The sequence below is a fragment of the Schistocerca serialis genome, chromosome 1 (assembly GCF_023864345.2).
Source record: "Schistocerca serialis cubense isolate TAMUIC-IGC-003099 chromosome 1, iqSchSeri2.2, whole genome shotgun sequence".
NCBI classification, from domain to species: Eukaryota; Metazoa; Arthropoda; class Insecta; order Orthoptera; family Acrididae; genus Schistocerca; species Schistocerca serialis.
Window position 1 is genome coordinate 563060633 of NC_064638.1, and position 15943 is coordinate 563076575.

At 39.1% G+C, this 15943-nt stretch overlaps 1 protein-coding gene across 1 annotated transcript in view; it reads left to right on the forward strand.

Annotated features, from left to right (window-relative positions):
- The first annotated feature begins 9289 nt into the window (after positions 1-9289).
- Positions 9290-15943, forward strand: part of LOC126475790 (fructosamine-3-kinase-like) — a 45577-nt gene continuing 38923 nt past the window's right edge. Inside the window, exons 1-2 of the mRNA XM_050103493.1 lie at positions 9290-9425; positions 10381-10526. Of these exons, the coding sequence (XP_049959450.1) occupies positions 9410-9425; positions 10381-10526 (162 nt within the window). The 5' untranslated portion in view covers positions 9290-9409. The remainder of the gene's footprint in view (positions 9426-10380; positions 10527-15943) is intronic.

Sequence of the window (15943 nt, forward strand, 5' to 3'; positions counted from 1 at the left end):
GCCTTTACAAGTACGACACAACATGAGGTTCATGCACGATGGAGCTCCTGCACATTTCAGTCGAAGTGCTCGTAGGCTTCTCAACAACAGACTCGGTGACCGATGGATTGGTAGAGGTGGACCAATTCCATGGCCTCCACGCTCTCCTGACCTCAACCCTCTTGACTTTCATTTACGGGGGTATTTAAAAGCTCTTGTCTACGCAACCCCGGTACCAAATGTAGAGACTCTTCATGCCCGTATTGTGGATGGCTGTGATACAATACGCCATTCTCCAGGGCTACATCAGTGCATCAGGGATTCCATGCGACGGAAGGTGGATGCATGTATCCTCGCTAACGGAGGACATTTTGAACATTTCCTGTAACAAAGTGTTTGAAGTCACGCTGGTACGTCCTGTTGCTGTGTGTTTCCATTCCATGATTAATGTGATTTGAAGAGAAGTAATAAAATGAGCTCTAACATGGAAAGTAAGCATTTCCGGACACATGTCCACATAACATATTTTCTTTCTTTGTGTGTGAGGAATGTTTCCTGAAAGTTTGGCCGTACCTTTTTGTAACACCCTGTATAGCCCAAAGAAATACCAAAGAGAGAAACTGCTGATTGTACTGGTTTCACAATAAAAACATTGTTTGGTTGATGAATCATTTCCTTCCCAAGAATTATGAAAGAAGAGGGTGCTAGCTTTAAAGGGAAAATAATAACATTTTTGTGTTCTTTAGCAGATGCAGGTTTTCAGACTGCTGCAGTGGAGGTTCAAAGTACACACCAGACAATACTGTCACTGGCATTTTCAGACACTCTTGGTGATGTACCCAAAAATCACTTTTGTGGATCCAATTTCTCAGGAACATAGAACTATAAACAGCACTAGGTAAGTGGCAATCAAGCTACCAGTTTCCATGTACAGTGAGGGTAGCTGATGTCACGGACAGACCAGACATGAAACCTGCTATATGAGCATAGATATGAAGCACAAGCAGATTCAGCTGTACGTTTGGTGTGCGTAGTTTACACTTGCAAGGAGCCACACATTTAAATTACATCGTAGGAAGTTCTGCAATTTTAGTAAGAAGGTCCTATAGGTAACTAATTCCAAATGAAGTTCATCTCAGAAATTCAGTCTGCATCACAACAGACAAAAGTTGCTACAGTACTGAGTTACTGTTTTTTGTATTGCTTTAACATTCCCTCAGTTTCATTTAGCCTATGCAGGATACCTTTTCTCAGGGCATAAATGGTATTTTTTGTTACATTACGAATAGGTAAGCGTACTGGTTAATTAGAGACCTAGCGATCTGTTTTTCATAATGAAACAACGCCGGCAGCCACTTAAGTACTTCATGTGGTAGTCGACCATCGTATGTCGTATTTGGCCAAAATTATCTTATATTACAAATCTCTGACAGAGCTAGGCTTTGGAGTAGATGAAAATGCGATTTATCCTTAACATTTCGTTTGTGTAAGTGTTCACTTAACTACAACAACAAAAGAGTTCCCTCCATGTCAAAAATTCTGTAACCTCGTCAGAAAATGCATTTTCGTAAACTGTCCATAGTCGTCTTAATAATTTGTTGCTGCACTTAAAGCTAAAATCGATACATTGTGCAACTGTTCCAGAACCCATTACTTTCAGTTCCATATGTACTTTAAATAGCTTGCCTGTTTGAGTGAGTTGAATGAAATGTAGGATTATGCTTGTGTTCTGTGCCTGATGCAGCACACAACACACATAGGTAACCTTCTCAGAAAGGAGGGTAGGCAGTGAGGAAAAACTGTCTCATCGGAGAATATGCTTCAAATTTTATTCTCATACGAAATTGAGCACTTTCTTAGAGAATTTTTCGTTTTGCTCTGAGAGCCTTATCTGAAGAACATTCTACGTTTAATTCATATGATTCAAAAAGTCGGAATATAGTGTCAGAATTGAGACATCGATAACGTTAACATTTATTGATGGCCAAAGGAAACTTCAAAACAGATGTTCTTGATCAACTTTGTGTGGTAATGAGCTGAGAAGTGAAACAACATTTCAAAATATTGACATTTATTTTCTAGCATCAAACAATGTGGACAAGGGTTCACCTTATCCAGTATTTTTTTCCTTGTGTAACCAATAACGTCATTAACAGCTGTATTTTTCTCCTTCATTAGAGCTGACTTATACCCTTAAAATGTTATTTAATGAAAATTCTTCATCAACTTATATTATTATTTGTATAAAGTGTGAGTGTCAGCTCTATTCTGTTGTTGTAAAACCTAAATAATTATTCACTTTCTGATATCTGGCCTCACTTGTGGAAGAACACTCAGTGGAAAAAATAGCTAAGTCCTCATAAAGATTAGTAAGACATAAAAGCAAAGAATCCTCTACTATAAAATGAATGAACACAGCGAAAATAGGTTCGCTTACAATGTTAGCAAATGAAGACTGCATCAAAACTTTCTTTCCGAGAATCCTTCATGCAGCATGACAGTCTGTGGACAGTATGTGTAGTTGCTGCCATTTGAAATGCATTGTCACCAGAACTGATCATGGCCCTTTGGTTATCAGTCGAGTGAAAGGGTGAACCAGAGACTTCTAAAGTTCTGTGACAAGCTAGGGTGCGACTTCCGCGACTTGCACCGTAGGGTTGAGAACTGCAGGGCCCCCCTAAGTGGGTCAGTGGGGCACTACACATCAGAGGCTGCTATTCAAGAAGCTGAATGTGTGTAGGGTGCACGCAAGACTTTTTAGATTAGGCGAATCTCTATCCAACCCAGATAACGACAGCTGTAGAAAAACCAAATTTACCAGCGTAAAATCGAAAGAAATGTCTCCCACAGATGAGAGTATTAAAATCCTAATGCTAAACTGCCAGAGCACTTGCAACAAAGTGCCAGAGTTTGAAGTGGTCTTGAAAAGCAGCGAAGCTCACATAACACAAGGTATAGAAAGCTGACTGAAAGCTAAAATTGATAGCAGTGAGATGTATTGTGAAAATTTAAATCTATATAGAAAGAATAGGCAAATGAGAAATAGCGGTGGTGTATTTGTCACAGTAGACAAGAAACTCATATTCACTGAGGTAGAAATTGAAGTTGCATGTGAGATTTGGAAAGACTCAGTATCAGGGGTGTGTGTAAAATCATAATTGGAACCTTCTATCACCCACCAGACTTATGCCTGATGGAATCGAAAACTTAAGAGAAAACCTATGTTCACTTGTATGTAAGTTCCCCAGTCATACTGTAATCAATGGTGGAGACTTTAATCATCCAAGAGTAAACTCGGAAAATTACAGTTTCGTTAGTGGTGGGCCTAATAAGACATCCTGTGAAACTTTGCGAAATGCTTTCTCCAAAGACTACCTTGAACCGTTAGTTAGGAAACCCACTAACGATGGGAATATAGTGGATATAATGGCAACAAATAGACCTGACCTCTTTGAGAATGTCCACATCGAAACTGGTGTCAGTGACCATGATACACTTGTGGCAATAATGAATACCAAAGTACAAAAGACAACTAAAACAAACAGAAAGATACATTGAAGAGCCAGAGAAACTGGTATACCTGTGTAATATCGTATATATAGTAGAGGATTCTCTGAGAGCATGTGGCTCAATACGGCGTGGCATGGACTCGACTAATGTCTGAAGTACTGCTAGAGGGAACTGACACCATGAATCCTGCAGAATACGACGTGGCATGGACTCGACTAATGTCTGAAGTACTGCTAGAGGGAACTGGCACCATGAATCCTGCAGGGCTGTCTATAAATCCGTAAGAGTACGAGAGGATGGAGATCTTTTCTGAGCAGCATGGTCCAAGGCCTCCCAGATATGCCCAATAATGTTCATGTCTGGGCAGTTTGATGCTCAGCAGAAGTGTTTAAACTCAGAAGAGTGTTCCTGGAGCCACTCTGTAGCAATTTTGCCCGTGTGGGTGTCGCAGTGTCCTGCTGGAATTGCCCAAGTCCATCGGAATGCACAATGGGTACGAATGGATGCAGCTGTTCAGACAGGATGCTTAAGTATGTGTCGACCATCAGAGTCGTATCTAGACGTATCAGGGGTCCCACATCACTCCAGTTGCACACGCCCCACACTTTTACAGAGCCTCCACCAGCTTCAACAGTCCTCTACTGACATGCATGGTCCACGGATTCATGAGGTTGTCTCCATACCCATACACATCCATCCACTCAATACGATTTGAAAGGAGTCTAGTCTGACCAGGCAACATGTTTTCCATCATCAACAGTCCTGTGCAGGTGTTTATGGGCCCAGGCGAGGCTTTGTGTCGTGCAGTCATCAAGAGTACATGAGTGGGCCTTAGGCTCCAAAAGCCCATATTGATGAAGTTTTGTTGAATCGTTGACACTTGTTGATGGCCTAGCACTGAAATCTGCAGCAATTTACGGAAGGTCTACACTTCTGTCACGTTAAACGATTCTCTTCAATCGTCATTGGTCGCGTTCTTGCAGGATCTTTTTGCGGCCGCAGCGATGTCGCAGATTTGATGTTTTACCCGATTCCTGATATTCATGGTACACTAATGAGATGGTCGTACGTGAAAATCCCCACTTCATCGCTGACTGCGAGACACTGTGTCCTATCGCTCGTGCGCCGACTGTAACACCACGTTCAGACTCACTTAAATATTGATAACCTACTATTATAGCAGCAGTAACTGGTCGAACAACTGCGTCAGACACTTGTTGTGTTATATAGGCGTCAATGAGGAATCTGAAACTTTTGGGACAAGACCGGAGCATGTAGAGGAACTCTGGCTCGAGTTTCAAGGAATACTTGACCATGCAATGAATAGATACGTTCCCCGTAGAAGAGTTTGTAACGGAACTGAAATGATGGTGGGCTGACAGTAATTTGGAGCCCGCGCGTCGGAAACGGGCGCGCTGGTGTGAGACTGCCAGGGAGTGCACCCTGATGCCATCTATTGGCGAAACTGGGAATTAGCGCTGTCTCAGACAATGCCCAGAGCTCTCGGAGTCAAATGTATTCTTTTTCTTGGTAATAATAAGTTATTACTGTATGATTTAATGTTATAAAGAGCTAGTAGTAAATTAACTCCAGGGTAATAAATATAAATATTCTTAAATACTAAATGATTTCGGTGAAAAGGTGGTAGGGGAACGCCCCCACTCTTGGTGATACGAGCGTAGCTAGAGGTAGCTGGAGACACAGGGACTGAACAATGGATTGGCCTGGGGAGTGTTGACGTGAGCGGACGTGCGTAACTGTACTCACGCAAAAGTGATTGTGCAACAGCGAAGAGGCGAATATCGTCGCTGTTTGTGGAGTGGAACGCGACGAATGGTTGTCGAAGCCGTCTCTATGCCACTGGGGCTGATTGTAAGAGTTCCTGCGCCCAGATTTCATGGCGGACGTGCAGTAGCTTATACGAGTGCTACAGCTCGTAGTTCCAGCCGCCATTAAGGGCACGAGGCGTGAAGAGGAAGAGCTGCGTTAGCCACCTGCATCTCACCACCAGCACCGACACGTCTACCCAAGGCAAGACTGCTTGCAATTGTTAAGTCGAACTTTGTATACATGTAAAAGGAGAATACCAGTTTTCTTTTGTGCAAGTGCAGAGGACAGAATATAGTAATGAGTAAAATTACGACGCATGTTGTTCATTGTAAAGTGTAGTAACCTGAAACATAGTGTAGTGAAATCAGACTGAGGCCACCATCGCCTCTTTCATTTACAATTCTTTTGGGTGTAGAATACTTTAGCGTATAAGAACCAGAAAAGAACAATGGTCACACCAGAATGAGTCGCCTATTTATAGTTACTTAAATTTTTCCGAGTAACCTTTCAAGTAAAGTCACTTAACTAATTCTATAGCAATTGTCCAAAGAGTAATATCCAAACTCATTAAATAAGTTGAAGGATAGAATTTTGTTAACCTAAGTTGCATAAATTGTCTTGGTGGTAATTACCAAGCCAACTCACAGAAATTGAGAGAGTATTTGCTTTGTAGAATCACCTAGAATGATCAGAAATAGTAATATTCAGAATTAAGTTTAAATTCAACTTAAGCCGTTTCACTTTGAAACGAGCCAAAAAATTGATTTATTCTTTTGCTCCTTCAGAGCTGGCGACCGTAGTTATAAGTATTTTCAGGAGGATTCGACGGTAAGTCTGCTGCTCTCGTCGTGCTGATAAGATTATCCACTGCTGCTAGCAGTGGTGATTGGATACATAAGCTCACTACCAAGTTAAGTGGGTCAGGTAGGCAGTGTTACCGTGTGAACTGTAGGGCACTGTAGGCCGTGGATCGAACCCGTTCAATCATCACAGCTCTTTGAGAAATAGTCCGGTTAGGAGTGTACTAATCCAATAGGTAAATACTGGCGAGTGACGGTCAAAAATGTATACGCAAGTGAATTTAGCAAGGTCCATGTAGCACCTAGTTAATGTGGTGCAATGGCGAGGGTAGGAGTGGAGTAAAAGTGAGCTGAGCTTGTGGCAGCTGTGCTGTCTTCAAAGATCAATAACGTGAATTCACTACTACCTCGTACCATTAGGGCTGAGCTATTTACGGTTAAAATACGTAGCAGTAAGCGCAAAGGCGTGACAGCTACAAGTCCGTATTGGCTTTATACATACGGAAGTAGGAAGCGGGTCATTCCGTCAGTGGAGGGGTTAAAACAACTGAGTCAGTTGAGAACATACCCCATTTACTGATGGAAAGATTCGGCGGTTCGGTCGCAAGTTCATAATGGTAGGGAAACTCAATAGTATACAGTCACTGTAAATAAACTTTTAAAGCAACAGAGACTACTGCATAATAGGTGTAAAACAAAACATAAAGCTATAGATAGAGAGAGATGCTGAATGAAACGCATTTGGCTGTCGAGAGAGCAACATGTAATGCCTTCAATGAATATCAAGCAGAATACTGTCAAGTGACATTTCATGGAACCCAAAGAAATTCCGGTTGTATGTAAAGGCTGTTAGTGGTACCAAAGTTAGTGTCCAGTCCCTAGTGAGTGAGATAGGGACTTAAACTGATGGTAGCAAAGCAAAATTCGAAATGCTTAACTCCATTTTTAACCGTTCCTTTAGAAAGGAAAACACGGGAGAATTCCCCCAGTTTAATCCGCATACCACTGAAAAGACGAATGAAGTAAGTGTTAGTGTCAGCGGTGTTGAGAAACAGCTTAAATCGTTAAAACTGAACAGAACTCTAGGGCTCAGTGGGATCTCTGTCAGACTGAATTTTGAATTTGTGGCTGAGTTAGCCCCTATTCTAACTATAATCTGTTGTAAATTCCTCTAAGGGAAAACCATGCCTAATTCTTGGAGAAAGACACAGGTTACACCACTCTACAAGTAGGGCAGTAGAAGAGATCCACAAAACTAACATCCAATACACTTGACATCAATTTTTCGTAGAATCTTAGAACATATTCTGAGCTCAAACATAACGAGGTATCTTGAACAGAATGACCTCAATGCCAAACAGCACGGATTTCGAAAACATGGATCATGTGAAACACAACACACACTTTCCTTACATGACATACTGAAATCTTTGGATCAAGGCAGTCAGGTAGATGATGTATTTCTTGATTTTCTGGAAAGCATTTGAATCAGTACCACACCTATGCTTATTGTCAAAAGTACGATCATATGTGGTATCAAGTGAAATTTGTGATTGGATTAACGACTCTTTGGTAGGAAGGGCGCAGCCTGTTATCTTGGACGGGGAGTCATTATGAGATGTAGAAATAACTTCGAAGGTGCCCGAGGGAAGTGTGTTGCGAGGCTTCCTGTTCATGTTATATATTAATGACCTTCCAGACAATTTTTATATAACCTCAGACTTTTCGCAAATGATACAGTTATCTATAATGAAATACCATCTGAAAGAAGTTGCACAAATATTCAGTCAGGTCTTACTGAGATTTCAAAGTGGTAAAGAGATTGGCAACTTGGTTTTAATGCTCAGAAATGTAAAATTGTGCACTTGCAAAACGTAAAACGTATTATCCCATAATATCAATGAGTCACTGTTGAAATCGGCCAACTCATACAAATGTGTGTGTGTGTAGCACTTCCTAAAGATATGAAATAGAACTATCACATATTTTCATTCTTGGGTAAAGCAGGTAGTAGGCTTGAGTTCATTGCTAGAATACTGGAGAAGTACAGTCAATCTACAAAGGAGATTGCTTACAAATCTCATTTGACTGGTTCTAGAATATTGCTCAAGCGTGTAGGACCTATACCAAATAGACTAACATGGGATATTGAACACGTACAGCGAAGGGCAGCATGAATTGTCACAGATTTTTTTAAAGAATGGGAGTGTCACAGAGATACTGAAGGAACTGAACTGAAAGACTCTTGAAGACAGGCGTAAACTATCACGAGAAAACCTATTAACAAATTTTCAAGAACTTACCCTAGGAATATGCTGCAACCCCCCTACATATCGCTCACATGGGAACCGTGAAGATAAGATTAGAATGAGTACTGCACACACAGAGACATTCAAACAATTATTCTTCCTGCACACCATACATGAGTGGAACAGGAAAAACCCTAATAACTGGTACAATGGGATTCACCCCTCTGTGATGCACCTTATGGTGGTTTGCAGAGCATTGGTGTTGATGTAGAAGTAAGAATGCTTTGATGTGTCATGGTGTGACGTGTCATGACAGCCAATGTTAATTGGCACTGATTTAGTTTGGTCAGCACAGTATTTGTGTTCACATGAAATAATTATTTCTTTTGGTCCTACTTATTTCACACAATTCCCTGTTACTTGTTCATGCTATTTTGATTTGCATTTTATGTTTTATTAGTGTCACGCTTGCTGATATTGAAATTGAAGTAGCCCAGGAATGACCATGGCACAAGTCCCGTCCAATCAACTCCCTTCACATCCACCAAGTGCGATGCTTCTTTCATCCGAAACTGGCGCGAATATTAAAGGATTGGTGGTGATTCGAAATGTAGTCGGCGAAGGGTAGTCGATTGGTGGTAATCGATAATTTTTGGAAGCTAGTAGCGTTACAAATTAAAAAAAGTGCTGTAGTGGGACCTCTAAAATATTCCTCCCTCAAGTAACACTATTAAATCTGCATTTCTCCATATGCAACTTTAGTGATGCCCCTCGAATAGCATTAACTTTCCAGTATGAGATTTTCACTCTGCAACATTCAGCATTAACTTTGGTTGCGCCTGGGAACACTGTTAAGAAGGAGTCTCTGTACGGCTTTTCTTATCATCTTTGGAAAGCGCGGGAAATTGTATTCACTATTCAATTTTTGACAATCCAGTGTTTACTCCTTTGTGAAAAAGAAGTGGAAGAAGTTGGGAAAGTAAATTGCGGAAGCATTACTTTCGCATCTTCAGCCTCAACTATTTGAAAGAGGGCTTGATAATGCCTGTTTTGAACGGTAGTACAATACTGCATTCTCTTTTGAAATGAGGGATTTAATATTTTTTTGCATTTGAACATCATTTCCATCTAATGGTGTTGAAATGAGAAGGAGATCGATGTGTGAACACGCAGAGTTAAATAGGAACGGGAAAGAAATTTTTTTCTTGGGCTGATTTCGTCACCACATGGTTCGAAACGATGGCCTTCGATGTTCAAAACCTATACATTTGTAACAAGTGTCTTGGACTGTAAGCGTACACCATTAGTGCGTATTACAGATTGTGGTTGGATTCGATGGCTCTATTTACTCTTTATGTTAGACTTTGCAATAGGTACCAGTTATTGTCAAGTGTAACGCATCTTTTTCGTCAGGACAGTAAAGTGCCTACACATTAAAAAACATTTTTTCCAGATTAAATTTATATGCTCACATTGTAATTTTTTGTTCCCCTTCGCTGCAGTTAGCATTGCCGACAGGAAAGCAACATGTTAGTGAGGTTTTGGGAACTGACCAAGAAAAGAACAAATACTCTTGATATGATAATAGTAATGTAATCTACCTTTTTTTTATATAGAAGAATGTGCTCTTCATTTCAATTATTTTGAGGAAAGATACTTTATTGTTAATTTTTACATTCAGATTTTCTGCTTTCATTTCATTGGTAGAACTGAGGAAACACTTTCTTATGCTTATTTTCAGTCACATTTTACATGTTCGCCTTTTATTTTAATGTGGAATATTTGAATAATTGTAAGCGTTTCCCCACCAAAGAGGAATTGTGGAACTTGGCTGAATTTCTTGGGAATAGCGTGCTGGAAGGTTCCATTTGTCTCGTAATTATTGAGGAAAATATATAATATCGTTTTTGTTAAGTATGTTCAAGAGTGCGTGAAGCTCTTTGTTAAACTCAATACTTTTCGTTTATTTTGTTGATCACTGTGTGTTGATTGTTACTGTGTGTTCTTTGTAGATGCAGCAGAAACTGCGATAAAAGAAGCACTGAAAACAGCTACACTCGAGAAAACTACAAAACTTTCTAGTGATGGTGTGAATAAAGGAGAAGCATATTTGACAGATAAAGGTGTTGTTTACATTAAGCAAAATATAACACCACAGGTTTGTCAGATTTCCTTTATTTTGACACTTTATGAAGGTAAAACAAACGCTTTCTAGTTAACATCTGGTGGTAAATGGTGGACATTGTAGTTGATATGTGAGACAATTTCTTGTTTTTCAATACCACTAGGAGAAGAGAAAAATTTTAGCATTGAATGCAATAAGCTCCAGAAGCCATGATTTAAAACAAAATTCTATTACTTGAAGCAGGAGAACTATGGTTTACAGTAGCCTCTATAGAAAGCGTTATTTTGGAGAAAATTGTCATTTATCCAATATGTATTTAGTGAAAATTCATCACATGTAGCACGTGTTATTTATTTTAAATGTAGCCTATAGATCAAGAGAAATATCAGATTCCAGCTTTTGTTGTTGTAGGTGTTGTGTTGTTCGTGGTATGGACAGTTGCAGTTGAGCTGTTAAGTCAATGGAAGTATCCGATCCTTGTGGATTTTGTTGATGTAGTGGAACATGGTAATTTTGTTGTTGTCATTCTGTGTGTTTTGGGATTGCGGTACGTTTTTTTTTTTTTTTTCATTTTTATATTTAGCTTGTTCCCACCCCAACCCCCCCCCCCCCCCCCCCCCCCCCCCCCCCCCACCCATTTCCCACAGTTGTCCTGTTAGTTTGATTATATTTTTGGAGGGAGATGTTATTGTCTTATTCGTATGTATTTTCGTGTATGTTGCCATATTGGAGAGCTGAGAATGGCCTTTTCCATCAGATTGAAGACGTCATGGGTCAAAGCAGATGGGTGGAGTAGGATGCTTTTGTAATTCCCCCCCCCCCCCCCCCCCCCCCCCCCCCCCCCCCATCGTATCAGTTTTTAGGGTTTTATCCCATTCCATTCATTCATGAACTGTGGAAAGAATGATTGTTTAATGGCGTCCATGTGTGTTGTAATTAATCTAGTCTCGACTTCATGATCCCTCTGAGAGTTATACATGGGGGGGCGGGGGGGGGGGGGTATATTCCTAGAGTCAACATTTAAATACAGTTTGTGAAACTTCGTAATTAGGCTTTTCAAGATAGTTTATGTCTGTTTTCACTAGTCTGCCAATTCCATTTCTTCAGCATCTCACATACATTTATTTTATTTATTTATTCATCCGTGGAACAATAAATATTGTATGGATGTCGTCAGATTACAACACGTGAGCACACATACATTTACAATTAAACAGGTTTCTCATATTTTGTGTAGTTTCTATAACTAGTCATACACATATTTATAATTACATAATATTTTGGTGATAATGTCATATGTTGCTAATAATCTACATCTATGTTAAATATTCTTTTGCAGTATAACAACTTTTACTTACTAAAAAGGTTTTAAGCTTTTGTCTGAAAGTGAGGGGCTCATTTATTTCTTTAATTTCTTGTGGTAATTTGTTATACAGTTTTATCCCTTTATAAAATATACTTTTTTGCGTCTTTGCCATGTTCTTTCTATCTAGATGGAGGTGGTGACAAGCTCTTGTTTCATGGTCATGTATTAGGCTGTTTGTGTTGTACATGTTGAGATTTTTCTTAATGAATATTATGTTCTGAAAGATATACTCACAAGAAACAGTTAGAATTCCTAGCTTTCTAAATAATTCTAGACAGTGGGCCCTGTTGTTGCTATTTGTTATTATCCTTATGGCTCTTTTTTGTACTTTGAACACAGTTTGTATGTTACTGGCACTTTTTCCCCAAAACATGATCCCATAGCTGAGGACTGAGTGTCCGTAATATGTTATTTTAAGACAGGTATTATTGCATACCGGTGCAAGGATTCTAAGAGCATAGCATGCTGTGGATAATTTCTTTGCCAAAATGTTGACATGGTTTGTCCATTTCAGTTGGATGTCTACATTCATCCCTAAGAATTTCGTACTTGTTACACATTCTAATTCATTATTATTAACTTTTATTCTAGTGGCATTGTGTTTTTTGTTCAATTGGAAGTTAATATAGTTAGTTTTCTTTACATTTAGGGTTACTTTATTTTTTAATGACCAGTTGTGCACATCATTGAGAGCCTCGTTTGCTCTTTCTGACAGTTGTGTTGGATTTTCACCTGTTATTACTATGTTGCTGTCATCAGCAAAAAGTATTTTTTCGCCATGTCTGATACTTTGTGGGAAGTCGTTAATGTATATAAGAAACAATATTGGGCCTAATACACTTCCCTTTGGGATGCCTATATTCACATTTTCTGGGTCAGACAGGTGTTTTATAAGGGAATTGTTTGAAACTTGTGATATCTCAACTCGTTGAACTCTGTTTTCCAAGTATGATTTGAACCACTTCTTTCACACACCTCTTATTCCTATTTGCCCTAATTTATGAAGTAAGATTTTGTGGTCAACTGTATCAAAGGCCTTGGACAAGTCTAAAAAGATACCACTTAATTTTCACCTTTGTCCAGTGCTTCTAAAATTACTTTAATGAACTGTGCTATAGCATATTGTGTGCCTTTTCCAGGCCTAAAACCAAATTGGTCATTGGAAAGAAGATTATATTTATTCAGATAATTTAGCAGTCTCTTTTTGACTAGTATTTCTATTATTTTAGAAATGATAGACAGTATAGAGATCGGCCTGTAGTTCTCTACATTTTCCACATCTCCGTTTTTAAGGATAGGTATAACTTTTGCTTGTTTTAGGTACTCCAGAAACTATCCAGATTCGAAAGATTCATTAATTATGTCTGTTAATGGGCCCTTAATGGAGTCTATACAATTACACAGACTGGGATTTCATCAAGTCCTACTGAAGTTTTATTTTTTAGTTGGTGTACTACTAGTGCCACTTCCCTTTCTGTAGTTATCAAGAGCACCATTGAGTTTGTTGGCTGGTTCTGAGTAGGTAAATCATACGTATCTGGAAATTTCTGCTGTAATTTTTTTGCAATACTACTGAAATATGAGTTTACAAAATCAGCTGATTTTTTAGGGTTACCTACTGGTACATCTTTGTTTTTAATATGTGAATTGACGTCCTTTTTAGCAGAGTTAGATGTTTCCTGTTTGACGATGTTCCAGGCTGCTTTGCTCTTGTTTTCAGCTTCAAGTAATTTTCCTGTACTTTTTGTAGGATTGCAGAACTTCTGGGTTAGATTGATTATTTTTTATGGAGTTGAGATATCTAAGAGTTTCTGAGGATTTTTTGATACCTGTAGTCACCCACTGATTTCTCTTTGTAGTTTTAATTTGATAAAGAGTTTTGGGAAACATCTCTTCAAATCTGAGTTTGAAAATTGACATGAACTTGATAAATTTCTGATTTGCGTTGGTTTCTGCATAGACTTCCCTCCAATCTTCATATTCTAGCTGGGATTTAAACTGATGCAGGGCTGATTTGGAAAACATTCTTTTGTATGTACAAAGTTTAGGAGCAGTTTCTACATGAATGTTAGTTTTTAAGATCTGGCAGAGGTGGTCTGCTAGGCCCAGGTTTTGGACAACAATATGACATTTTTTACTATCAATATCTGTAGCTACATGATCTATAGATGAGGAGGATTCTTTCTTTATTCTAGTTGGACAATTAACAAGGGAGGATATTCCATAACAGCTTAGAATATTCACATATATGTTGCTAGCCTTATCAGGCTTCATCATATTAATGTTTAAGTCACCACAGATAATTACATTTGCTTTTGGTCCAGAAACCTTGTCTAAGCTTTGATTCAGTTTTGAGAAGAATATATCAATGTCTCCACTGGGAGAGCGGTACATCAAAATATGACTAGTTTTTTTGCTATGCCAGGTCCTATTATTTCAACAGCGGAAAGTTCGAAATGTTTGTCCTCACCTAGATCTAAAAGATCATATCTTACTTTAAATGACATACCTTTTTTTACATAGATACATGAACCTCCACCATTCATTGAGATTCTGCTATAGTAACATGCAAGGTCAAATGAGGCTAATGCAATGTGTTCAATTTGCTTCCCTTTGCACCAGTGTTCAGTGATACACACAATTTGGCTATCAAATTTTTCCAATTCTACTTCTAGCTGTTGTGCTTTGTTCTTTATGGCTTGAATGTTTTGGTGAAACTCTGTTAGGCATTTGTTTTCACTTACCTTGGTGGCGCCTTTCCCTTTAGACCTGATGCTAAAAAATCCTTTAGATGAGCTGGTGGCATGGTTATTCTTCTGTTGATGACAGTGGAGGTGAGTCTGTTGCCAGTTTGACTTGGAAGTTGGTATCTGAAGATATCTGCCTTATGTTAGTCTTGTAACTGAGGCCGGGTACCAAAAATCCTGCAGAGTTGTAAGTTTCCTGGTTCTTGTGCTTCTTCTGTTTGCTTCTGTTACTGCTGATGATGGTGAAGCTGGTGAAAAGTCTTTCACTGTTGAAGACTGAGGAGCGGCCAATACTGATGAAAGGTCATTGGCTGTTGGCACATCAGGCATTTTTTTCCTTGTTAATGATGCAGTTGCGTAGTATGTAGCTGCATCTGCTGAAGCTGCTTTGGAAACTTCTGTCCTAGTTGAATCATTTATCTCAGCTGTTTTTGAAGAAAGTGGAGATTCTAGTGCTGGACCTGTTGTCAGTGATTCAGTTTCATTTTCTTGTTGGAAATTTTCAGTTGCTGTGTTTGGTCGTGGAAGTGGTATGGTCGTGCTATTCTTGTCCTTAACTGCCTTCACTGCATTAAGGATTTCTCGACTAATGAATGATTTTCCGAGTTTATTTCTGTGAAGCCCATGCCTTATAAAATGACTTCTCTCTGCGGATGGTACGTCCACATACGTGGCATTTGGGAGGCTTCGGCAGATTTTCTCAAATTTCCTATTAGTAACTGTGATTTCTTTGTTGACACAGGATTCTTCTATAAGATCATGTCTTTGTGGGATACTGGCAATGAAGAAGTTGACATCTGTAATTTTCTGTAATGTACTTCTTAGAGCTCTTGTGGCGAGTTTGCCCTCGTTCCTATAAACATCATTAGCACCTCCTATTATTAGACAGTTGCTTCCCAGCTTCAAAGAATGTTCACAGTCTTTTAAAACTTCGCGCAAAGGGGCACCCGGTTTCGTTATTCCACTAACCATGAATATATTTTCTGGTATTTCCTTTCTTGTTATTACAGGACTTCGTAGGCCTAGTGACATGATTTGTGGTCGCTGCATTTGATGAAAGTACTTCCTTTCTTTGGCTCTTTTCACATATTTCATATTCATCACACGTTAAAAATTCAAACTTATTTGCTTGTGGGAGACGAAAGTTGTTTTCGTTACGATTAACACGACAAAACTTTTTAGGCCTAATAAAGTTACCGTTTTGTTCGTTTACAACCGTTTCACTACCCTTTGAATGGTCTGTCACTTCTTCCAGCTTCTGTACACTAACTATCACTGATTCAAGCTTCTCTACATATAGTTTAGCTAACATAAGATCATATTTTAATGAAGAAGTC